At 34.1% G+C, this 27767-nt stretch overlaps 2 protein-coding genes across 5 annotated transcripts in view; one reads left to right on the forward strand and one right to left on the reverse strand.

Moving 5' to 3' along the window:
• The window catches only part of mRpL39 (mitochondrial ribosomal protein L39), a 100326-nt gene extending 76868 nt beyond the window's left edge, over positions 1–23458 (forward strand). Inside the window, exons 8-10 of one of the 2 annotated variants that reach the window (XM_090397420.1) lie at positions 10039–10110; positions 22416–22463; positions 23266–23458. In XM_090397420.1, coding sequence (XP_090253546.1) covers positions 10039–10110; positions 22416–22463; positions 23266–23298 — 153 coding nt within the window. In that variant the 3' untranslated portion in view covers positions 23299–23458. Of the gene's footprint in view, positions 1–10038; positions 10111–22415 lie in introns of both variants that reach the window. The other variant, XM_090397419.1, reaches the window with a different exon arrangement.
• LOC150103149 (tetratricopeptide repeat protein 5-like) overlaps positions 22551–27767 on the reverse strand; it is a 132142-nt gene continuing 126925 nt past the window's right edge. For all 3 annotated transcript variants that reach the window (XM_090397416.1, XM_090397417.1, XM_090397418.1), the window contains exon 10: positions 22551–26006. In XM_090397416.1, coding sequence (XP_090253542.1) covers positions 25887–26006 — 120 coding nt within the window. In that variant the 3' untranslated portion in view covers positions 22551–25886. The remainder of the gene's footprint in view (positions 26007–27767) is intronic.

The following is a 27767-nucleotide window of genomic DNA, read 5'->3' on the forward strand; positions in this document are numbered from 1 at the left end:
TCAAAGTATGCAAAGTACACTTTCTTAACGAAATCGGTGATATTTGTCCTTTGACTGGGAACAGTAAAGTTGCCACCAATGTAGCAGAAGGAATCTACACTATTGACACAATTTCGAGTAGTAGACATGATGTATTTTCTTCACTGCTGACTAACATGCAATTAACAAGACAAAAAAACCAGAGACTTTATTGAAACGTTATAAGCGCTCATCATACTTTCACGATCGATTAACGATTGACTGATTTCGATCGTTCTTTGTCCGCTATGACGCATATAGCATTCATTTGTTTTAGCCAGCTGTCATTGCCTACTTTTCATCACCTAAATGTATTAGGTCGGTTATCGGCCTCTCTCGCATTCAAAGCGCCACTACGTGCTGTTGCAGGTTCTTAGGCATTTATTCGTTTACTAACAAGCGAGAGCGGTGAGCACTCCGATTCTGATCTGCGCACCGCTTTGAATAATAGGCTATATCTTCGGGAATTTTTCAAATTTCTTGATAAAAAGTTAGGAACAGATTTTTAAAAGTACATACTTTCAGAAAATAATATTAAAAAATCGATTTTTTTTATCCTCTAAATAGTACTGCCTCTTTAAAACTATCAAAAACTTACAAATTAGCAAAAAGAAAATGCCATAGAGGAAAAACCTGACGTGATAGAGAAAAATGGGCTTGATATTTGAAATCAGTGCATCCAAATTAGTAAAAAACAAGTGTCAGATCATAATCAGCAGGGAAAAAAAAAATTTTTTGTTGGCCAGTGTAATTTGCTGTAATGAGCAAGTCCTTAAGCAAGAATTTCAAATTATTAGAATGTCTGTAGCAAAAAATACCATTAGTAAAATTCTTCATAAAACTACACATAAAAATGGAAATATAAATTACAGTAAAACCATAGCTATTCCATACATTAAAAGGTTGTCAGATAAAATGAATAGAATCCTATGCCATTACAACCTTAATGCTACTTTTAACCATCTATTAAAATTGAAAAACATATTCAACTCTTCAAAGATTCCCCCCCTGCCCAAAAAAAAAACTGCCATGTTTTTGTTATATAGCCACATCACCATCAAACTTTAAATACCTTCCTCAGCCACCTGAATGCATACAATTTACCATGGAAATTTAAAATCAAAACTCATTTCCTTTCCTGGATGCACTTGCCATATGTCTTCCCTCAGGCAGTCTGTCTTTCTCTATTTATCACAAGCCCTAGTGCATTTGTAACTTACTTTTACATGTTGGTGAAATTGGATGCATAATTCCAATCTATTAAAAAAAAAAAAGACACAAAATTTTGATACCCTACACCAAATTGATTGGAAAGGTACCTGTTCCTTACATCATACAAAAATCTGGTATGAATGCAAGTTTAAGGAAGCTTGTAAAAATTTTGATCAGCCATCCTAATCTAAATAATAATGGTGACCTAAAAATTCCAAGAAAATACAGGTGGCACACATTCAGTCCACATGACTTGTGTTTCAAGTTCTCCAATTTCTTTATGCAAACAGACTCCAACCTACCTGTTTGAAATTGATTGAAATAAGAGAGGCAATAAGAACAAGGTGCCAGGTAAGCTGTCGTTTAAGATCATAGTTGCAGTTTATCCATAGAGTACTGAAAGGGAGATAACTTACACAGGAGGATTTATAGGCCTTCAGAGAGTAGAAATTTTACTGTCTTCTCTTGGTGTAGAAGTACCCTGGATATAATGAATAGAAACTGTATAGATATCTTCTTGGGGAAGTAGAGAATGGTTTAAGATATTCACATTCCATTTGGATGGAATGTGAATTTAATGAAGTTCATCCCTTGTTGCAAAAGCATTTTTGTAGAACAAAGGTGGTGAGCATGGTGGATTAAGTTTTGATAGTACCTGAAGTTTGAATGGAATGGTGATAAAGTTTAGAATCAATCTTTGATGTTTATACAAAATATGTATACCATGGTGAAATAATCATATACCAGGTTGATAGCTTTTGGCAAAATGGGCATTAATTATTTGAACATCTTCTTCTGCATCTATCACCCTAAAACCATCTGCATTTAGAAGGGTTATTCTTTCTTTTTACTTGCAGCATATCAATAGAATTCTTTGGGGTTATCTTTAGATTTCAGAGCCAGTTTTCTTTTCATACTCACACAGCTTTCCGTGCAACAGTTCCAACTCTTCTAGATTGCTGCTTATAATTTTCATAATGGACATCATCCTTATGCACACGGCATTCCTTCCACATCATCCTTTTCTTATAAATCTCTTGCTTAATAAGATTACACATCCATTTGACTCCCCCTATTTATTCTTCAAACTCTCGGAACACACTATTATATTGCATCATTTAAGTATATTTTAAATGCTTCCCATGCTCTGTCGATATTCTTTCCATCCAGCAAATGATATTATTGCACTAAAATCAGTATTCTTCTCAGTTGGACATAATTTCCTATTTTGTAGTTCAGCATGTAACCTTTTCTAAATGGAACATTCATAAACTTAGTCACTTCCCAAGTGAGTACCACGTGATCACTGTCACCAACTGAAGTCAAAATAGTTGCGTCTAACTGAAACGCTCTTTGACCTCAAGTTCCTTCTGTAACATGCTGCTTGAGGAAGTTGTCTTGCAATAGCTCAATAAATTCACTTTCATTCTTCTCATGAGATTTTACTGCTACCCAATCAATGTTTGGATAATTAAAGTCCCTGTTATGGTTATTCTTTTTGTGTGCATAGGTTTTTTTAAATTGACATATTTCTTCATCACGACCAATCAATTCGCCAGGTCTGTAACAACACTCCACTATTTATTTGATCTTGCTAGATTCCACCTCACACCAGATATCTTCAAACTCACTTCCACATGAAAAACTGTTACTAGTATTACAATCATAGGTCTCAACACTAACTGGATTTGAGTTATCTGATATCATTAGTAACATGCCCCTCCTCTCCTGTCTATCCTTTCTAAAAATACTGTACCCTTTAAACTGAATACCAGTTAGTATGTTTGATTTTGATAGCCAGGTGTCACTAATGCCTACAATCTGAGGTACCAACATATTGACCAAGGCAACAAACTCTACCTCTTTGTTTCTGATACTGTTAGCATTAATGTATAGACATAATAACATATCTGTATGTTATTTTGTATACTCTTGTCTGCATGACAATTGAACAACTGAGAGATTTCTGTTCTTTTCTAGTGTCTTATACATGTAGTCATCTTTGCATACATTTAATAGGTCCAAACTGGATGAACACAAATTTGAAATCGTTCTCTCCTCATAATCATTTCCATGATAATTCCCATTCTGGAGAAGCAGGTCTCTCAGATCATGCTCTTAACACTCGACACCAAATTGGTTGAAAAAGTACTGTTGTATTGTTCTTTTCATCATACAAAAACCTAGTATGAACGGAAATTTAAAGAAGCATGTGAAATTTCGATTAACCACCCCCATCTTAACAATAATGATGGCATAAAAATCCCAAAAATTTGGATGGCACACATTCAGTCCACTAACTTTATGACTCTAAGCAATTTTCAGCTTTCATTGGCCACTTTCCATACTGGTTTGTTGTAATTTATATGTATACTTATATAAATAATTTTTTATTTTTTATTTTGGTGTGGACATGTTGCTCTCCAGCTTAATTTAATTTTAACCTAATAATAATAATAACAACAGGATTCTATTTGGATGTAGTAAGGTTTTTTTTTTACACCAGAGGTCAGGCCAATAGTTTTAACAGTTGATCAGTAACTTTAGCATACCATGTAGATAATTGTGCAGCTTGTTTCTTTGTATATATGTGTATACTCCAGATGATGACCTTAATGTGAATATCGAAACGGTGAGTGTATATTTTGGTTTATATTAAACTGAAATTTTACTCTAACATGGTAGGTGGCTCCATAATTTTCATAATGTATCCCATTCCCATCATTAACACAGTTACATAATTTTCATAATGTATCCCATTCCCATCATTAACACAGTTACATAATTTTCACTCTTACTCATATTCTCACCATTCCTCCCATTATAATTTAGTTTCCCTGACTCTCTGTGTTAGGTCTCTTACTGGTTATTAGTTTTTCAAGACTCCTGATATCAAATCATTCAAGTGTAGGCCGTCCCTCTTATACAAATTCGATCCTCCCTCAAACTCACTCCATACATCCGAAAACTTGAATTCATTCTTTCTACACAGACTATTCATGGAATCGTTTCCATTGTAGCCCTTCTTCTTAATTCATTTTTGTCATATTGAGGTAATATACATATACATGTCCATAAGGGGGGTGCTTAAGGGTCAAAGCTGTATAACTGAGAGGAGACCTCCACATAACCTTTAAAGGAATGCGGAGAACCGACCAGGGCTTCTGACCTAATGTCCAATCCTCACCTTCTCGTGGTGCACCCTGTTGGGTATCTACTTTGATACTGAACGAACGAGGATGGGCTGGCAATTTGGGATTTAGCCGACCAAATTGTATTCTTATTGGTTAAACCAAAATAAAAAATGATGGTACAACATGACAAAATTTCATGCCGGCTGGGGCGTTGCCCGGTTAAACAAGGCCCCCGTTGTTTTCGCCAGGGAACCAGGGCGAACAGCGAAAAGTCAGCTACTGGAACAAATCTGAAAACAAACCCCAACTCAACATCACCAGAGTTAAAGATCGGTACTATCAATGTAAGAAGCCTGAATGGCAAAGAAATGGAGCTAGCTGAGGAATTAGATAAGTACCAGATCGACATAATAGGGGTGACTGAAACAAAAAAGACCAGAACTGGTGAGATCTTTCTGAGCAATAAATACAAAATGTTATATTCAGGCAATGACAATCAAGGAAAAGAAGGAGTAGCCATAGTATTCAACACAAAATACGAGGCTAATCTTCTTGAATGGCAGTCAGTCTCAAGTAGAGTAATGTGGGCAAATATGAGAATGGGGAACTGGACAATGAGACTTATTTGTGCCTATGGTCCCACAGAAGGTTCTACTAAGGTAGAAGTGGAGGAATTTTTTGAGTCTTTAGAAAAAGCAACTGACACAATGAAAAAGGAAAAGTTGGTCCTTGTTGGGGATCTAAATAGTAGAGTAGGAAATGATTGTGAGACATACAAAAATATTTTGGGAAAATTTGGAGAAAAGAGCAAAGCTAATAATAATGGCAAATATCTGTTGGATTTCTGCTCAGGACATGGACTGGTTATTACTAACACCATGTTCCAACATAAAAATGTGCACAAATTCACATGGAGAGAAGAGGCTAGGAATAAGAAAAGTCTCATTGACTATGTTATTGTTGATAGTGATGTTTTCTCCCTGGTGCAGGACACCAGAGTGTACAGAGGATTTGAAATTGAAAGTGATCACTATTTAGTCTTGAGCAGGATAAAATTGAATTTCATATTGAAAAGAATAACATGTAAGAAAGTTTTAAAGCGAATAAAAGTTGAGCAGCTCTCAGATGTGAACTGTAGACTAAAATACAGAAATATTATTGAAAAGAAAATGAAAGAGTTTGAGAACAGGAATCAAGCCTTGGAGATTCAGTGGCAAACTCTGAAGGAAACATTGATTGATTCTGCCAGAGAGGCATGTGGTGAGGTTGTGTGCAAGGATAAAAAAATCAGAACTCCCTGGTGGACACAGGAAGTTAAAGAGGCAGTGAAGGAAAAGAAGAAAGCACATCAAAAGTTCCTGGCAAATAAGTCAGCTTTTACTCTTACAGAATACAGAGACAAATGTAAGAAAGCTAAACAGTGTGTAAAACTAGCTAAACAAAAGTCATGGGAGGACTTTGGCAAGAATATAGAAAATAAATATCAAGAAGGTGGCAAAATATTCTGGAGGTTGTTGAAGAAGCTTAGGAATGGAGGAAAGAGTGCTGTAAAAGGAATTAGAGATGATAAAGGTGAAATGAAAACAGGAGAAAAAGATATCCTTGAAGTATGGAGTAATTACTTTGAAAAACTGCTAAATGAAACAAGTAGTGATGACAGCACAGTGATAAAAAACACTGACCAGGCATGCAGTCAGGAATACATATCCATACTTGAAGTAGAAAAAGCCATCAAAGGCTTGAAATGTGGAAAGGCAGCAGGAGTAGATGATATTCGACCAGAAATGCTGAAGTATGGTGGTATAAGAGTCTTACAGTGGCTGCACTGCATAGTTCAGAAAGCCTGGACAGAGGGACGAATTCCCGATGATTGGAGTAGAGCTCTCATAGTACCCATATATAAAAAGGGAAATAAAACTGAATGTGAGAATTACAGAGGTATTTCCCTACTGAGTGTTCCTGGCAAGATCTATGCAAGTATACTTGAGAAACGGTTGAGAAGAATTGTGGAAGAAAAGCTTGGTGAAGAACAATCTGGATTCAGGCCAAATAGAGGCTGTCAGGATCAGATCTTCACTTTACGACAAATAGTCGAGAAAGCATGGGAATATAACAAAGATCTGTATTTAAGTTTTGTCGATTTGGAAAAGGCATATGACAAGGTGCCAAGAGAGAAGCTATTCAACACGCTGCAGTTATATGGTGTCAATGGGGCATTATATCAAGCAATACTTAGTCTTTATTTGAGTTGTGAGTCAGCAGTTAGAATTGAAGGAAGTACAGGAAGATGGTTTAATGTTAAATCTGGTGTGAGACAAGGATGTACATTATCCCCTCTGTTATTCATTATCTATATGGATCACATTATGAAGGAATGTGGTATTAAACCTGATATCAAAATTGGAGATGTTAATGTCAGCTCTTTGCTTTATGCGGATGATGTTATACTTCTAAATAAATCCGCTACAAGTCTGCAAGATTCTCTGACTAAATTGAATAGCTGTTGTAATAGATATGGTATGAAGGTCAGCAATAAAAAGACAAAGACAATGAAAATAGGCAGAATCATTGAAAATGTCAACTGTGTTGTGAATGGAGAACCGGTGGAACAAGTAAAACATTTCAGCTACTTAGGCACAATTTTTACTGAAGATGGTAAACTAAATATAGAAATAGACAACAGAATCAGCAAAGCTGGTATCGTGGGAAGTCAATTGAATAAATTCATATGGAATAAGAAAGAAATTAGTCGGAACACTAAATTAGCTGTATACAAGACTGTGTTCAAACCAATTTTAACTTATGGATCTGAGAGCTGGGTCAGAAGTAAAACACTTGACCAAAGACTAGAGACCGCAGATATGAGAGTCCTGAGAAAGATTCGAGGCGTGAACAGATGGCATCAATGGCAATATCATATTAAAAATGAGGATATTAGGAAAGAACTTGACATTGTCAGCATCCAGGAATGCATTAGCAGAGCTAATCTCAGATGGTATGGTCACTTAAATAGAATGGGAGAGGAAAGATTAGCAAAACAAGTGTTCTCTGCCAGGTTGGCAGGAAAACGACCCAGAGGAAGACCAAGATATAGGTGGATTGATACGGTACAAAGTGCCTTAGACGATAGAAATATAAGATCTGATAATGTTGGAGTCTTGACAAGTAACAGACTGATTTGGAGGAAAATTGTAGATAGGAAGTTAGTGATGATGTAATTTTTTCATGTAGTACTGTCATATCCTGTACACCTCTTGAGGGTACATGGCAGGAATTTGATGATGATGATGATGATGATGTCCATAAGGATATGTGCATTGCATTAAGGGATATTAAGGCAACTGATGTGAAGTTATTAGCCTCTATATACAAGTAGCCCAGTCATGAAGTGACTTCACACACAAACTTTGTTTGCTTACACTTGGATATAGGATGAAACCAAGAATATAATTTCTTGGCATCTTTAATTTATAATATAACCAAGTGGAATAACTTGCAACATAATCCTCACAATGTTTTATTTCCATTAGAAGAGAGAGAGTTTCTGATCTATTCCAGTCATTTGAGATTTGACATTCTTGCCTTCTGAATTTTGCAATGCAACCTTGGTAAAATTCTTATATTTCGATATTTGATTATTCTAGTCAAATGTCTATAATAAAATTAGTTTAATCCTTTATCCAAGTGTGAGCAAACAAAGTTTGCGCCTGAAGTATCTTCAGGACTAGGGTAAGGTGATACAACACCAGGACAACTCGTTGCAAAGGTGGAGAAAGCTACCAACACTCCTATCTCAGTATCTCCTATAATGCAAAACACATCTCCATGCGGATATGTCTAATGTTATGCATTAAGGGAAGGGCCACTACCCATGCATAACATGCATACATAATGCATAACATTAGACATATCCGCATGGAGATGTGTTTTGCATTATAGGAGATACTGAGATAGGAGTGTTGGTAGCTTTCTCCACCTTTGCAACGAGTTGCCCTGGTGTTGTATCACCTTACCCTAGTCCTGAAGATACTTCAGGCGCAAACTTTGTTTGCTCACACTTGGATAAAGGATTAAACTAATTTTATTATACTCTAACCAAGTGAAAAATAAACTTTCAACATAGTCAAATGTCATCTATCCCAGCTGCCTTTCTACATTTCAGATTTCAAATATCTTTCCTTCTCTTTATCTCTCTAGTACACTGAAAATGTATTTATTATACAGAAAAAGGAATATTTGAAATTGGATATATCTGCATCTTCCTGGAATATCGATGTCACTTTCAAATAGCATATTGAATATTTGATATCTGCATTCTTCTGAGATATTTTCTCCCAGAGTTATCTTTGCTTATTTCATTTAATTTTATTCAAAGTAATTACTGAGATATCTATAATATCCTTATCTTCAGTCTTTTATCACCTCGGCTTTTTGTTTCTTTCATGACACTTTCTCCATTTTTATGCTATTTATTTAGAAGTTTACAGAATATTTTGCTGCATTCATTATATTTCTCTTCTATATTCTTTCCAAAATCTTCCTTTGGCTTTAATTTATCTACTTTTACACATAATATAGTTACATTCTGGGCAATGCTATGTGGAAAAAATTCATGGGGGGAAGGCAGGGCTAATAATAATAATAATTGCAGTTGCATGGAAGTTTCTTTCTCTGAGCATGAACTATAATTTAAAAAAAAAAAAAATAGACAGGACAATAGAAAACACAAATTTACTCTGTAATAAACTTGTAAAACAGGTTACACATTTGGGCAGTGTTTTTAGTGAAGATAACAAAGTAAATATGGAAATAAATAACTAATCTGGTAAGTGAATGAAGAGAGAGAGAGAGAGACATTAGTCGAAAAACTAAGGTAACAGATATTTGAGTTCTGAGGAAAATTAGGAGTAAATAGATGGCATTAGTGGCAAAATCATATTACAAATGACAATATGAAAGAACTTCATGTTATTAATGTTCAAGAATATGTAATCAGAGCTGTCTAAGGTAATTTTCCTACTTAAATAGAATAAAAGATTAGCAAAACAAGTGTTTGAAGCAGTGGCAGAATAAAAAAGAGGAAAATTAAGCTAGGAGTATAATTTTTAAGAAAGTGTGCTTTGGAAAGAAGTCTTTAATATTTTTATTATTAACAGCATACCATGAAGACTTAATTCATCTGGTGAGAATAACATGTGACCTTCACAAATTTATAACTGAATGATATGTCTACTACCAAATGTGTTCGAGGTTGGCTTCATGCTTGTGAGAGGGAAACCAAAGCACTGGATCAGAACTGATCTCACAGCTATAATTATATTATGCAGTCTTAATTCTATTAGGCTGTCATTATAATAATATTTTAACAATAATGATGATTTATGTGAATGTAATATATGTAAATGATAAATGTAAATGGTAAGTGCAATTTACATTTACAGCAACAGTAATGCAAACCAATGAATTTCATTTTTCTGTTGACACTACACATGCAATTTCATTAAAATTGCTATACATCATTTCTTAAATTATTAATTTAAGGAATGATGTATTCATATTATTAAATTAATAATAATATGAAACTTTTTTTTTTTTTTTTCTGGAGATTACATGTTTAGATGATAAAATTTACATTGAATTGTAAATTCTAAATATTTCTGCATATTTTTTTTAGGTTCACCCTCTACAAACTCGTTATGGTCAGCTTTATAGATTTCAAGGAGTGGCAATACCTTCTCAACTTTCAGTAAGTAATAAGCACTTTCTCATGGTGATAATTTAGAGATGCTGCTTAGCTATTTGCTCCCATTATATGATTTAAGTGTGATATATTGACAATACCTTCTCTATTAGGATCCAGTTTTTTAATGCAATTATTTGCAATTTAAAGTTTTCATGAACAATAATTTTTTGCTGGACTGATAATACTGCAACCCCCCCCCCCCCCCGAATATCTAGCTTTATATTTAATCTCTCTCACACACACACACACTTGAACCTTACATGAAAGGTCACAAGGCTTATAACAAATCAGTGCTGTGTGTATGGAAGAGGATAGAAAGAAAGGGGAAATCTGTTTAGGGTTTTTTTAATTTTTTTTTTAAACAACTGACTGTTGTATTCAATAGGGAGGCTATTCCAAAGAGCAGAAGTAAATGGAATGAAAGAGGAGGCAGTGAATTTAGTTCATTGAGTTTCAAGATGGACCATAAAAGGGCATTGGTTAGCAGTAGCTCTTGTTCTAATGATTTTGGAGGAATAATAGTGGCCGTTTCAGCAGAGCACTATCCATGAAAGTATCTATAGCAGAGGCATAAGGCATAAACTAAACATCTGTGAGAGTGGTATCATTAAGATACCACTTAATGAAGAGAGGATTTTGGTGCACCACCCCAAATATTGAAGCAATATTTCATGTTTAGGCAGATTTGTATTTGTATAGAGTTAGCAGGTGTGAAGTAGTATCTCATGCAAAAAAGTACAAGTTTTTTTAGCATCTGCAGAAGTTGCAGTTGAAATGTGTTTGTGCCAGGAAAGATTGCGGGTGTCATAACTTTTTATTTTATTATATTTAATTAATCTCCTTCACACCCTTTAATTTATGTTATTTATTAATTTACCTATTCACCATTTGTTATATAAGTGTGATTACGTGAGACTTAAACTGTAATAAAGTAAATGTTATTCCCCTTTACACCTAACCAATATTCTTGTGCCAGTCATGGCTTAAACTTATAAATTAACATAAATTTAATTTCATTATCCACCCTTTGTTGGTTAGATACTTTCAGGTTCATATTTTTTGGGATAGTGCATTGATGTTCAATATCTTTATGATATTATACAAAATTAATGAAACTTTTTAAATTTTCATTATTTAATTAAACTAAAAACATATGTACAAGAAGTAATTATTCATAGAAACCTTATATAATCAATCAATGATTTAATGTTAAAGTTCTTAATAATTCCTTCTCATATCGTATTCATTATCTAGGAATAGAATTCAAATTTATTTCTACCAGTAAGCACCTTAATTTAACATGCATAAACTCATTTAACACTTAGTAGCCTCCTTTTAATTTAACAGTCTTTTGTCTTTTTGTCATAGATACTTAATGAAGGTGTCATAAACAATACTAATTAAATACTACAGAATAAAGAATGAGAACATATTACTCGAATTGTGCATCTCAAACTTCCTTTTGTATTCACGAGAATTATTATTCACAAATTTGAATAACTCAAACGATAATGTTCAACTTTTTGACTTCTGTTTCTTCCTTCCTGCCTATTCTTTTTTCTTAGCTGTCAAGTTCTTCTATCAATGAACTTCATTTTTCTGGCAATGAGGACTTAGGTTGATGACAAATGTTTGTCATCAACCTTCTTTGACAACTTCGTGTTGAGTCATGTTGACTCCTAATGAAACTGCCCATATATTGTGACAAGCATGCACACAAAGTATAAAAGCGAGAGCTTTTATACTTTGTGTGCATGCTTGTTTCCCGAGATTCAAAGCACACACACTCGCATTATACACGTATTATGCTGATATCACAAATTTGAATAACCCAATTTGCATTATGAATACAATTTACATATCTGAAATGTATTTTTTGCAGATACTGATTTTTCTTCACAAAAAAAACTTGTAAAAGCAAGCATGATATATGAAACCTTCCTGTGAGATTTTACACAGGTATAGGTTAGTCCAAAAAAGGAAATGAATGGGTTTTAATATCTGGATATTGTTGAAAGTAAGGGATATGAGCTCTTTCTTGTGAGAGATCAGAGAGGACTGAGTTTTGGTGGAATTGAAGTCTGTTCAGGTGGTTCAGGAGTCGATTGTTGATGACCATGCTCTAGGATAGATGTTAGTTCTGGAGCACAAGTTTTTAACACAATAGGTGGGATACCATTAGGACCAGATGCCTTGTTTGTGTTCAGGTTATTAATGATTCTTTGGATTTCTTTCTGGTAGAAGACTATGAGTGACCTGCAGAGAATAGTTCTTGGTGGAGTGGAGGGAATTGCTTTGAGCAGGTCATCAATGCAAGAATTGGAAGAGAAAAGCGATGCCAGGTGAGACAAAAACATACGAGATTTGCCTTTTGAGTGAAGCTTTTTGGCTGTTTATTTCAGTAATATGAGATCTTTTTAAGTGACAAATACAAAATGTTATATATTCTAGCAATAACAGTCAGGGAAAAGAGGGAGTAGCCATAGTATTCAACACTAAATATGACAATAATATTGAGGACAATGAGACTTATTGTTGCTTATGATCCCAAAGAAGAAATGGAGGAATTTTTTGAGGCATTAGAGAAGGCAGATGGCTCAATGAAAAACAGAAAAGTTGGTCCTTGTTTGGAGATCTAAACACAGCAGAGTAGGAAATGATTACCAGACATATAGAAATGTTTTGGGAAAATTTGGAGAAAAGTGCAAAGCTAATAATAATGGTAAATACCTGCTGGATTTCTGTTCAGAACATTGATTAGTTATTACTAATACCATGTTCCAACATAAAAATGTGCACAATAGCTGATAGCAATGTTTTCTACCAAAGAATATTGTTCTCATATTCAGGTAAGCAAGCCAGGGTGTCCAAGTGAGTCATAATCATTAGAATATCACTGTGAAATTGTATGTTCAGCCATGATACCAATGTACCAATCCTTTTATCATTAATAATAAAAAATGAGGTGAACATACAGTATGGTGCAAAAAAAAAAAAAAAAAAAAGTACTGTGTAACTATGAAGATATATGTTATGGAGTAAATGGGTGTCGAAGTTCGGTACTTTTCTTTCTTTTTATTGTGTGCCATACCATATGTCTTTCAACTGTGCATTCATTAGCTGCACGGTTGAAGGACATATGTTCACGTTATGACTTAAATAATCATATATTTTTTAAACAGTTGAAATGCTAGCTGTCTTTCATTCATGATTCAATACTAAACTAATTTTCTTTCCCATTATTCATATCAGCTGCTTCTTTTCTTTCACATCTTCTTGGTTCATATGTCAGTTTCTTGGGGGGGGGGGGGAAGAAAGAGAGAGAGAGAGAGAGAGGTAGCAAAAAACATAGGCATGGCAGAGGGCACTTTATCCAGCAAAGCTAAATTAATGCTGTCGGTAGATCAAAATGGAAGGCCCCTTCCTCACACAGAAACATTGGGACAAAATAGAGCTCTATTTTGTCCCAAAGTCTTCTGCTCTATTTTGCAAAATAGAGCAGAAGACTTAAACAAAAATAATCAGCAAACTGTGGAGGAAATGATCATCCATCCTATCATGGTGTACTATGTAAATATAAGATATTTTAGGATTTGTTTGATGAACTAGTTCCACAGGATATTGATCGCACTACAGGTTTCTCTTCATATTCCTTTTGAACTTAGTCAGTTCTTGGGCCCTTTCTGTTACAGGGTTTTCCATATGGGTTCTTCTTCAACCCATTTGTCCCTTAGGATGGGTAGAATCCCCTTATTAGGGATCACGGTAAATCAGTGCAACTGTCATACTACTCCTCTGCCTCATCCCTTAAGGGCAAGTATTTATGCCTATAATTATATGTTTATGGAGGCTTATTTGCCTGTTTTAAGAGAAAATTCTTCACCTCTGTATGAGACTGGATAACTCACCTATAATTGAAAAGCCCTGATAAAGGTTCTTCACATCATAGATAGGATTCGAACCTAGGTCTTTAATATTTATAATCAATATCAAATTAATTTTCTTTCCCATTATTTATATTTTGGCTGCTTTCTTTCTTTCATATCTTCCTAGTTTATATGTATTTCCTAAAAATTACAACTTATAGATATTTACATCCAACGTTGATGTTTTTTGACCCGCCTTTTGATCCATATATATGGTGTATGGATCAACCATAAGGCTCCATCGAAACCGAGTTATGGAGTCTCTCTCTCTCTCTCTCTCTATATATATATATATTATATTATATACACACAGTATTGCATAAAAGAAATAGTACTGAACTTCAACATCCTCGCTTCAGTACACGTCTATGAGATATGCTGTTTGACTGCATGCACATTAATAGAAGAGCACGTGTACGTCTACACCATTACATTTAGCTGTAGCAATGATGTTAATGTTGGAAGAAAAGATGGTCCAAGCTACAACATGTTTGTAAGCAATTTGTTCGTCATTTCCATAAGCATGCCCCCAAGCAATAGTGTCATTATTACCTTAACTGAGAGGTTCCAAGATACTGGGAATGTTCTGTTGCAGTGCAGAGGACATTTGGGGAGACCATGAACTGTTAACACAAATGAGAATCACAGGTGTGCTGCAGCAAATATTCCAGTCAATGCCGAACAGTGGTAAAACTTGGGATATCAATGCAGTCACTACAGAGAATCCTTAAGGAGCCTTTTCATACATCATTCAAGTGGGTCACTGTTTAACAGCAATAGATTATGCTGCATGACAGGAGTATACTGTGCATACGTGCTGGCCAATGTCTATGAAGATCCATTCCTTCCTCCATAATGTCTGTTTCTCGGACAAAATGCATTTCTATGTAAGCGGTCACGTAAACAGACAAATCTACAGGTTTCTTGATTTCTTGAGACCTGAATTTGTCCCACAAAAACGTGTTTGTGGCGAAAAGGTCACCGCTGTTACATCCTGAATGAAGAACTTTTAAAAGGAAACAATTCATTCATGTTTTAACAAGTCAGAAAAAACTTGTACTCGAGCAGAAGAAATAAAGTACTAACTGTAAATAGAAATAGAATTACCTCCTTTTAGTAGAATTGTAATACCATGTAAAGAACTTTGTGTATAAATTAGTATTATATGAATGCATCATGTATTCAATGAATGGGTAAATTAGATGTAAACGATAGTCCAAAGGTCACGGGCGGGCCTGAGGCATTGGCAATCTCTGAAAGCGATGCACATTCGTTTCCCGGAAGATGCTGCTAGAGATCTCGCGATGTGCTGAAATCCCCGCTGACGAAGAAAGTAGCGGGCGGGAAAAGATTGCAGAAAGTAAGAGGGCGCTATCGCAGCTAGTAACAGGGTGCTAAAAAGGGGGGAGTGAAGGGAGAATAAAAAGGGTTTGCACCCCTTTCTCAGGGCTATTTTGCTGGATGATGATTCGACCTCTCCCGTGGATCGGAAGTTCCTGATGGTGTTTCTTGGTGATAGTACGATATCGGACGGTGCACTTTTCCCTTTGATGTCTGAATTTCTGCCGGTACTAAAGCGTGAGATGTCGGCATATGCTGTCTTCACTCCTTCGCTGAAAGTTCCGACGGAATAATATCGCGGACGTATCCTGTAGATGGCCTGAAACAGACCGAGAATAGACGAGGGAAAAACGCCAGGCGCAGAGCATAGCTTAATCTGATGACCATAGTGACCCACCATGTGGACGCAGGCTTATGGAAGTATCGAGAGATGATTCAAACAAAGAAGGACAGTTCAGACGGACCTGGAGATCCTGCCCCAAGAAATGGTCAAGTACAGATTTTGTTGTATAATTACCCAGTCAGTAAAAGGGAAATATCATTGTAGTGTAATAATCGAGTATGGACAGTATTTAAGAACTTTAAGTGATTATTTAGCAGTGGCTAATGTCCATAAGACAAATTGTCTGGAATGATTCTAGATGATTGTGACTGGTTTAATGTGCAAGACTAACATAGTAGGTAGAAAATTGATTAGAAGTGTATAATGTGTGTTTAATCTCTAACTTAAAAGGATTTATTGTTCATGCATTAGAGTATTAATCAGTACAGTAGTACCGATTTATATAGTACAGTAGTACTACATATAGTACAGTATTAATCAGCTTAATGTTAAAGTTCTTAATAATTCCTTCTTATATCGTATTCATTATCTAGGAATAGAATTCAAATTTATTTCTTCCAGTAAGCACCTTAATTTAACATGCATAAACTCATTTAACACTTAGTAGCCTCCTTTTAATTTAACAGTCTTTGATTTAGCATGTCATTGAACTAATTGAAAGTGAGATTGGTCTAAGTGTATATGTCTTTAGATTCCAATAAATATTTTTCTTCTATACCTGAGTTTTGCCTGTGATATGAATCAAAACTACCACTCATTAATCTGAACCATAGCAGGGGGGGGATGGGGGGGATTGAAAGAAAGGTATAACATGTTGTTATAGAGGTTACGACTGCAAACCAGAATTTACTTGGCCACAGTAAAGCGTTTAATTTATGAGTTTAAGCACTACATTTATTCACCTATGTGCACCAAAAGTCTGGAAAAGTCTCCCTGAATAAGAGGCCCCTCTATTCTAAGATATTGGCTGACGCAGCTTTAAAAACTAAAATTTGTCAATATCTGAAGAGGAGACGGCCCCAGAAAGAAATTAGAGGATTCGTTTCTTTTAGCAAGGAATAACCTTTAACAGTCAGGGTAAGCACGTGAGTAAAATTAGGAATCGGCTAGAGATATAGAATTTGCTTTCCTTATAGAATGAACACGTAAGAAGTGATACAGATATTAGAGTCAGGGAAATTTTTAAATATTGTAGAGAGGTAAATTCATAAAGAAAAAAAAAAAGTAACGACATAACAATGGCGCAGACGACAATATTTAACACTGCATAGTGTGCGGTTTCCATCCATGGGATAATTGAGCCCTACTTCATTGAAGAGGGTGGTGTAACCATGACCTTGTTAGCAAATGCTACATTGAGAATGTGTTGGTTCCATTCACCCAGGATTTGCATGGGATATGTCGTGCAAAAAAACATTCCATTTTGTGTACAGGTGTTCCAACGGGACGGAGCAACCTCTCACACATCACTTGGTTCTAGAGCCTATTTATCAGTTTCCAGGAGGCTCATTTCGAGATTCACAGAATTTCTGTACCCTTCATGTTCTCCTGATCTCACATCACCCGATGCCTTCATTTGGAGGTATGTTGGAGGAATAGGTATTCCACCATGACCTGGCTTCAAACCTTGAACTAAGGGATAAAATTACACGATATGTCCAGCAGATGTCCCAACCCTAGTTCTCCAAGATGACAGAGAACCTCAGCAAAGGTGCCCATTTTGAGCAAATAATCTACTATCGTTAATGCTTTATTTGAACAAGATTCCAATGATAGTTGCAGATGTACATATTATCACGTGTAAATATATATTTCTTCGTTCATAAACCCATTTATTCCATAACATACATCATTATAGTTATTCAGTACTGTTTTTTTTTTTTTTTTTCCTGCTATACTGTGTACAAAATGCAAATCTTTTAACTACTGTTCAAATTTGCACTGTCAAATCCCAGATTTTTACTTTATAGTTTGCATTCATTCCTCCAGCAAATCATAAATCTGCAGAGTGAAAACTGCAAATCTTCGATTTAATTTAATTTTGAAAGATATCACACCACAATAAATGACCGTATTAATTAATATATTTACATATTTTTCATTTTATGCCTTGTAAAAAACATCTTCACTGTGGATAGAACAACAATAATAAAAATTTGAATGACTAGGTAGTGAAATGTGTGTAATAGCAATTGAACTTTTTTTGGCATATGCAGTTCACAAAAATGCTACGATTGGAAACTATTAAAGATATATTATGATTTAAGTTGTTAATATGCATTCTTATATATACTGTTATATAGTAATTTGATATTGTTTCCATCTATCTGCTCGACAAAAATATGCTGAGTTAGAGGAACCTGGATCTTGGTATGCATTAGGTAGCAATAGTGGAGAGAATTTATCTTTAGGAGAAAAGCAATAACTGATGGAGTTGATTTTTGTTTAAAGGTAGCAGTGAAGTGAAATTCCTTAGAATCCTCTCTACATATTCAGAATAGAAATTGAATTCTGTGGATTTCTTCACATGGAGGATGTTGGAAAAATTGTCAGTAATTTTTGAATTGTAACTATTCAGAAGGGCTACTTGATAGTTTCTATTCTCTGGTAAGAGAGCTTTTTTTATGAGCAAATTGTATGGGTTCTTTTTTTTTATATCAAGATTTAATTATTCTATATTTTTGGGTCATTGGTCTGCAGAAGAATGATGCACATAGTGTCTTGTAAATATTGCTTCATAGTAAACAGAAAGAGACAGGAATCCATTGGTTTCATTTGGGTATTTATAAATGATCCCTTCTCTGGAGCCCTGTGTGTGTGTGCATGTGTTAATTCTACATTTCCAAATAGCAACCAATCTACTAGACACTTACTAAAATGGGCCATGTCAGATATCCTGCTTGATGCTATAAATGCAGTGTTTCTCAAACTTCAGATATCTGTTTACCCCCTTTTAAATTTTCATTATTACCAAGTACCCCCTTATCAAAATAATAAATAAAGTATAATACATTGTAAATGTCTGTTTTATTTGAATTTAGATGTACATGTAAACAAAAAAAAAAGATTTATTTTTAATAGAACAAAATCTATAACGTTACTATAAATTTTTACTTAATTTAAACAATTTATCTTCAATGAGAGTTGTGAAATTGCTTATGGTGGGATAAAATTTCAGCAAAATGTGGCTCTATGGTTGTTAATTTCAATCTCAGATGCAGTTCCTCTTCTTCATTTAATATCTCTAAGGGCAGAAAATCCAACTTTGCACAGATATGAACTTGGAAATGGAAAAGTGAAGCTTTATATGTTAATTCAGGAAATTCATTATGTATTTGTAGCCAAAATGATGATAAACATATTCTTGTATTTATTTTTTAGAAAACCATCAGAAGCTGGTTCTAAAAGTTGTTGTTGTTCTTATTGGTGACAGACCCTTTAATATTGAAAGGGTATCTTATCCACTCAATATTAATGTCCAATTCATGGAAATACTTTTCTAGATTCATTTGTAAGTTTTGTAAATGCTGCATGATAGTAATTTTCACATCATCATCAATTTGTTCATTTGAACTTGCAAGCAATTCATGAAGAGATGGAAATGCATCAAATTCTACATTACCAACCTGCTTTTGCCATAACTTCATCTTTGCCAATGTGGCGTTCACTTTATCTTTTACATGAAATATAGAAATTTCCTTGCCTTGTAAAGATGTATTTACTGTATTAAATAATCTTAATTTATCTGGTATGCTAATTGACTGAGCCATTTCCAATTATGTAAATATTTTTTAATTCAAAATTTTCATCAAGAAAAACTTGTAGTTCATTCCAAAGTTCAAATAAACAAGTAAGGACTTTTCCACAAGAAAGCCAACGAACATCAGTATACAAAAGAAGTTGTGTATGATTACTTCCCATTTTGCAAAGATGAGAGAAAAGTCTGGCATTTAGAGGATGGCCTTTAATATAATTTATGATTTTTACAGCCTCACCTAGAACTTTTCTTAGGTATGTAGACATCATATGTGTAGCCAAAGCCTCTCTGTGTATGTAGGAGTGTCGACTTTGCATCTGGTACAACAGCTTGAATCCTCGAAACAAGCCCTTTTTAGATCCGACCCTGGATTTCACTCCATCCATGTTTATTCCAACACAACTTTTCCAATCAAGCTTGTTTTGATGCATAAAGGTATTTATACTGTTGAATATTTCTTATCCTGTTGTATGTTCTGGCAAGGGTTGGCATGAAGTTTTGTGTTCGTACCTAATGAACACTATAAGATTTGTAATGTCGGTGGATTCATCGACCTGCAATGCATAATGAGTAAGGTATATTGGATAACAGTGTTTGTTTTATATTTTCAGCCATTTCAGTGATTCTTCGATGAACGGTACTATTTGAAAGGCAAATCAGCTCAAAAGACCTTTTTGCATTATTTTTTAGGTTGGTTTGTTTTTGCATTCATAATGTTTTGATTCAAAATGGCGATTTAAATTAGATGGTTTCATGCTTTCATTTTTTAATATAATTTATGTTATATTAAAATAACAAATAGAATACATCCTCTGTCCAAAAAGAAACTGAACATTTGATAGAAAATAAAACATAGGCCAATTATAATTATTCAAATCATTTATTTCAATCAATATACTCTCCCTAAGCTTCTATACAGCGTTTGGCATGGTCAATTAATTTGTTAAATGAGTTTTTTATATTGGTTTTTGGGATACTGTTGAGGATCATGGTTACTGCCGCTTGAACGTTTTCAATGGTGTCGTATCACTTTCCTTTCGTTGGGGAAAGAGAAAGAAGTCACAGGGTGCTAAATCAGGTGAATACAGCAAGTGATCCAACACATAAACTTGGTTTTTGCTCAAAAACTGTCTCGCATTGTTCGAACGACGAGATGGTGCATTATCGTGCAAAAGTGACCAGCTGCCTGCATCACGATATTCATGCCGTATGCGACAAATTCTCGCTATCAATCGAGTTAAAACTCACCATTGACTTTTTGGCCAGGCGGAATGAATTCTTTTTTGAAATTCCCTTGGAATCATAGAAAAAAATCAGCATTGTCTTTACTTTAGACTTCTCCAAGCGACTTTTTTTCGGATACCCCTCTTCTAGTGGTCTCCACTCAGCACTCTGGTGCTTTGTTTCAGGCTCATACTCACCAGTAATGATCGTTTCAAGGAAGTTTGAGATCTTACAAGTGGTTTTAACGAGGTCCTTGCAGTGTTCAATTCGATACATTTTTTGGTAGTTGGTCAACAAATCGTGAATTCAATTTACGAAGGCCCCAAACTCTCGGTCAAAATGTTGTGCACAGTTGATTTTGGAATCTCCAATTCATCTTCAATCAAATCACACACTTTTTGATGTTAACTTCGCTCAGTCCAGTTTTTTGGATTGTCCAGCTTTTCGTCGTCCTCAAGTGTCTCACAACCACTTTGAAATCGCTTAAACCACTCATAAACTTGAGTACGGAATAAGTATTCATCACCATATGCTTTTTGATGCATTTTGATAAAACTTTTACCAAGTTTAACACAAAAGTCAATCACAACTCTCTGTTTGAAACTCATTTTCCGACCATTCGTCAAAACACAGTCACTCTTGCCACTATAGCTTGGCTTCTAGTGAAACAAATGTCATAAACAGTTGACACAACACTAATGAAGGTTGCTGCTTTCGACAACAAAAAGATACAACAGGTGGCGCCACTAGTTTCTTCTATTTTCAAAAAGTTCGGTTCTTCATTTCCTGTCCATGAAAATCCACATTTCAAGTAATTCATATTGTACTTAACGAAGCTTTTTTATCTTCTTCCTAGTTGGTTCTTTAGAGATGTCAGACGACACACCCTTATCAATTTCATTTGATCCAGATACAATATGAACGTTTTCTTGTTGCCTTCAGTTACTTGTATCTGCTATATTGGTCTCTCTTTTGTGCATTTTATAAATTCAGTCTTTAACCCAATGATCCATACTTAAGAATTTGAAAGCTAAAAAAATTATATCACTGTAACATGATCAAATAATGAAGTACATTTATTGATATTTGCTTAACTGTCTTAATTACACCTACTAATGATTCATATAATTACTTTTTTTTTTATCAGTCTCTAACCTATGCTCTTCACGTTGTTGCAGGCTCGCAATGTACATTCATATACAAAGCTGAACGAAGATTCATGAGTGATCCCCCACGAATTTGCAAACTATTCAAATGAAGCACTTATCACAATTTGAGTAGGAAAATTCGTACATAATATATAATTTATTGGGAAATGTATGTATTTAGAATTAAAAGAATTATTATTTTTTTAATAATGGTGCATAGCTGAAAATTGTCACATGCACCTAGTGGGATACGTGTACCACACTTTGAGAAACACTGCTATAATGAGATTGAAAGAAAGGATCCAAGGAAATAATGTTCAACAATACCAAAAGATTCATTATAATTTACTATATTTCTAATGTTTCTGTTTTTTGTACACAAGATGAAATCCTCAAGAGTAGGACAAAATCATTATTGTAAATAATGATTATGTACCCCCTTGGCTTAACTAGTCATAAAAAATTTTATTTCACATTACATATTATAGAAATTATAACAGATTTTCATTATAAATATATGCTTTTTTTTTTGAGTTGCAAAGAAAATAAGTCCATAAATTCCTTTTCAGTTGAATCCTTTTGCATTTGGCATTCTAGCAGAAAGAGCCAGAAAATTGGTAAGTATTTTTGATATTTTAAAGTTATTTTGCTAATTTTTAACATGTACTTAAGCATAATTGTTTTGTATTTGTTCAGGAAGCACATTAGCTGAAGCTCATTTTATTTTTTTTACAATTTAAAATCTACTTTAACTGCATATTAAAAGGTACAAAAATATAAGTCTATAAGAAAAAAAAATGCATTTCTTAAACAAATGGAAATTATTTATATTGGCTAAGCAACTAGAAATTTGAGTTTAAAACCATTATAGTTCTGTTTTCCGCTTGGAAGATGTTTGAATACATGCCTCTAGTAGTGTGCATGCACCTTTGTGACACATTCATTTAATTTGCAGTGGGGATGGAGTCTAGTATAGCAAAAGGACTATTTCTTAAACTAAGTAAAACTTTAACAGACTGACTTCTGTCTGTTAACAAATATATAGATCTGTATTCGTAAGGAAAATGCTTCAAGTTTTGAGTTATTTAAATTTAAGAAATCTGGCATGAAGTATTGTAAATGAATATATAAAATGATAAGGCTTTTTTTGTGTCAAGTTATTTGAAAGTTTTGAAGTTTCAAAACTCAAGGGGAATCCGGAACTCGGGGGGTTGGAACCCCCTTTTCAAGGAGAACTGGCCTACTAGTCCAGAACTCGGGGATGTTGGGCGCCGTAGGCGTCAGGAGTCCCCTTAGTATATATATCATACTTTTTTTTAAACTGACAAAAAAACTGCCTTTTCATTTTTTTTTAAAGCATATTTCATGTAAAGAGAAAACATAAGTTATATACAAATTTAGTATATTTTTAATTTTCAGAACAGTACTGGCATGAAGAATTTGCAAGGTTAGTGAATGCTGATGGAACATTAAAGGAGGATTAGTCTAATATTATTCATTTACAATTATTTCTGAAATTGTATCTGTTGTACATAGTTTTATACATGTGAATTGAATTATATAAAAAAAAAAAAATGAAAGTGTTTCCTTTTTTTCGTTGTATGGAAATTCAGATAGTTTTACTGTCTTATTATTTTTTGTTTACAGGAATTTTACTGCACTTCATTCCACAAAACTGGATTACCATTTAAATTACTCATAACTAAGCAAGATTGGTAATTTAATTATGTAAATATGTTTTACCAAAGTTAAGAACAGTCATAATTAACACAAATTTGCTTGCATAACAAACACTTAACTGAAAAGCAGTATAGATAATAGAATGGTGATATATTTTAAAACATAAGTGTGTCCTTGAACCCATGCTGCATTTGCCACTGAGGCAGACAATGTTTTTTTTTAACTGTGAGATAGTAAAAGCAGTTATTCTAATGGAGATTTGGACTAGGCTTCACATTTTTTTTGCAGAAAATCTACTGACAAGAACTTTCTCTTTCCTGAGCTCTGAGATGGATGACACTGTTAGACTTGTGGATCTAAGCAACAGACAGAGCTGCATAATCAGTAAGTTCACCAAATTTGGACATAGCAGAACAGTTGTGTGGCATCAGAAAACATTTAGGTTACCGATTAATTATGCTTAATGAGAGCATGATTTTAAAAAATACATGAGATCTGCTATATCAGGTTTAAAAACCATAACTCTTGTTCTACAAAGTTTAGCCTGTTTTAGCAACATTTACTTGTACTTGCTTGCTTTGCAAAAATAGTGTTGCTACTGTTTTCCCAAACTTAATTATTCTTATTTTTTCTCTCAAAGTTTATCATGATCATTAAACTATGACATCCCATCAATCACAATTTAATGCACTACGATGCATATAGTTTATTCTCACTATAACAAACTAAAAGTTCTGACCAAAGCCCTAAAAAGGCATATACTACTATAGTTAGCTATAGTAGCAAACTATATGTATGTTGACTATATGCAGTGGTTAGTGTTTCAGTTGCCATTTTCAAATGACAAAACTGTACTGTTACAGTGTACAAGCACTGGACTAAAGGTAAAGCAGCAGCTGTGGCAATTCTTTATAAACCATACATAAGTCTAACAAACCAACAGTTTTTGGGAATAGTATTGGAGCTTATACATTGACTACTTAACATTCAGCAGTGCTTCTTAGGATCAATTAGATGTGTAAGCAGTAAATTATTTTTCACTAGTATACTTTTGTCAAATCTCTGCTTGACATCACATACAATTGTTAGCAAAGAAGATGATACTTGTATGAAATCTACATTTTGCTGTTGTTTCTCCCTCCCAGCTGCTTTATCTTTCTGCTGTGTTTGAATTTGATGCATGGTAAAGAATAGAAATCTTTAAGCACTGAAGTGTATTCTTTTCTTTTTTTTGCATAACTGATATTTCTTGTAAGGCTAAAGGACATTTCTTTTTTTATTTTGTTGGCCTCATTGTCCAAGTACATAGCCGATCTCTATCTCCTTCTTACTAGAAGCCTGCAGGAGCTTGCAAAAGTACCATGTTTGGTCCCTTGAGCAGGATATCTGGATTATCTAACCCCCTTAGCCTACTTAATGTACAATCCAACCCATAAAAAGTATTTTAATAAAGACTTTAGCCAGACTGCATGGGAAAAGATATTATAAGCAATCATACAGCTTCACATATGATCTAAAACCTTATGGTAGTATCATCACAATAATGATAGTCTCACTTCACTGATGCCTTTTAGTTGGAAAGACCTGGGTTTGAATCCCTTCTAGGGCTTTTCAACTGAAGGTGAGGTGGCAGGGTTATTTCTCCTGAAAATTGGCCATAAGAACACATTCAATCACCAGACATAATAATTCAAGGTCCTCACAGCCTGAGTTGCTTCAGCAATAAATCCAAATAAACCAAACCAATCTCACTCCATTCCTTAATATTTTAAATCCACCTTTACCACACCTCTCTTCTCACTTTGTATCTGGACCAATAAATATATTATAAATACAAATGAAACATATATAATTACATCACTAAGATTGTAGAGATATATATTTATAATTCTCTCAAAGCAAAACCACAAATGCATTATCAAAACTTAAACGTGGAGTGGATAAATGTTGTCATATTACAAAAAAAGTAGCCCAGTCACTTTGTCAGATCATATATATATATATAGCAAGTGTACTGAAATATATTTAAATAACATGGAAGTTTTCCCAGAAATAATATACATATTTAAACAGGCACGGATTAAGAGGTATAAATTCAAGAATTTTCTTAAGTATGATATTACAAGTATTTAAAATTATTTACAAATACATATATTAACTAAAGGTATATTTTAATACAAACATACACACTTCTGTCAAAAAATGATATTTAGTAACAAATAAATGCATTATAATTATACAGCACCATGAGCTGTTTAGGGTCGTTAAGTCTCAAGATATAGAAACATGTCCTGGGGGAAAAAAGTAATGAACTAGCACCACAGGTAAACAGCCATGAAAGAAACTGCAAGGTTTATAAATTACTCTGGTTTCATCGTCACATTCACTGAAGGTGCTGCATGTTGGTCTACTTTTATTTTACGTCCATTTATAACAAGCACAACTGGTGAATCAACTCGGATATTGCTAAAGTGAAATTTCTATAAGATAAAGAAATTCAGCAGTGTAAATTGCTAGTTTTTATAATATATACATATGCTCTTAAAGTTAAAGAATAAAACTGCCTGTTGAAATTTATCTCAAGCATTTATTCTAATTAAGTTTTTTTTTTTAATTAATATCATATCCCTTGAATGACTAATGTCAATTTGGAATTGCTGAATGAAAAATGATACTGTGTTTTGTTGCTTATATTATATGTGTACACTAACTGTAGTTCTCAGAGTGATATAGTACATTATTTCATGTTAAAATTTATCTGTAGAAAATTCATAAGGATGACAAGTATGGTTTGTTATAGGGGTCAGTTTGCTCTAAGGTGACACTGAGACAGAACTTTTGACCATATTGTTATGAGCGAGTTGTTGATAATAATTTGCTGTAATGAGGTGAATGTATTTTTGTTATCAACAGTTTGTGATACATCACATTTATAGTGCACTCAACAAGCAGGCAATTTTCTTCTTTATCTCCTTTACAATCAGCACATAAAATTTTTGTTTCACTTCTTTAATATTGTCAATATCAAAAAAAAACTATCCTCCCAGAATTCATGAGACAGGTATAAACAGAGCATGTTATTACAAGATGCATTCTTAAGAGTCTAAGGAATCATTTTATGAGGCCACAAATTTCTTTTTCCCCCCTTTTACATACTGTTTTTGCTATGTGCTCTCTAGTTGATTAGCCCATGACAGGAATGTGTTGTGCTTGCTTTCACTGCAATAACTTTTAGTGCTTTTAGAACATGAAGTCTTTTTTTATTTTAATTTGTGACAAGCTAAAGTGTCCCATTAATTTAATTTCTAAATCCTAGCAACTAAATACACAAATCAGTATAAGTAAATAAATTGATATGGTTAGCAAATACAAGTGGGGATTTCCCTTCCTGCGATATCCACAACTATATACAGTAGATTCCCCCCCCCCTCTCCTATAAAATAAACGTACAGTTATAAACTAGCTCACCATAACACTACAATGAAAAACTCAAAATCTAGACTAAAGCTCTGTAGATACTATGCTAAAAGAAATTCACTATAGCAAACTATCCATTATGAAAACTATTTCTGTGGTCCCTAGGAGTTTGTCACAGGAGTCAGCTGTATTATTATTAGCAGCAGCATCCCCATGGAGTCCAAAGATTCATTATGAGGAAATCCACATCCATTATTCACACAATGCTTATCATACTTCTTACTCATTTATCATTCTTCAAGAAAAAAAAAAAAATCAGCTTTATGCTCTTGCCAACCACACTCTTATGTAACTTCCACCGACAATCCTTTTATTCTCTCCCATCCACTCATGTATTAATATTTCTTTAGCATATAACCCCCCTTTAGTACTTATGGTTCTATTCTATCCTCTCTTATCAGCTAAACTTATAACCTACCAACCTTCGCCCCGTCATCATAGATACTATCCCACAAAGCAGTCACCATTTTGGTTATTCACCTCTGAATTATGTCTGCCACTTCTAAGAAACCCAGGCAACAAAAGTTGCACAACAGTGCAAATTCAAATCAAAGTTTTATAAAGAGAGAGAGAACTTCTTTATGCCTGCATTGTGCCCCAAGTAATTCATTTTGCCCATGTTTGCAATATATCTGAACTTTAATTCTTTATCCACCATTATTCCCAAATCTCTAGCTTCATCAATTTCTAGTAGTGCAGTTCCATCTAGCTACATCTAATACACAGCCTGTAGTCCATAGCTTTACACTTTGATACCCATTTAC

This window comes from Typopeltis vanoorti, chromosome 9 (genome assembly GCF_054136105.1).
Source record: "Typopeltis vanoorti isolate ZY-2024b chromosome 9, IOZ_Tvanoo_1.0, whole genome shotgun sequence".
Lineage (NCBI taxonomy): Eukaryota > Metazoa > Arthropoda > Arachnida > Uropygi > Thelyphonidae > Typopeltis > Typopeltis vanoorti.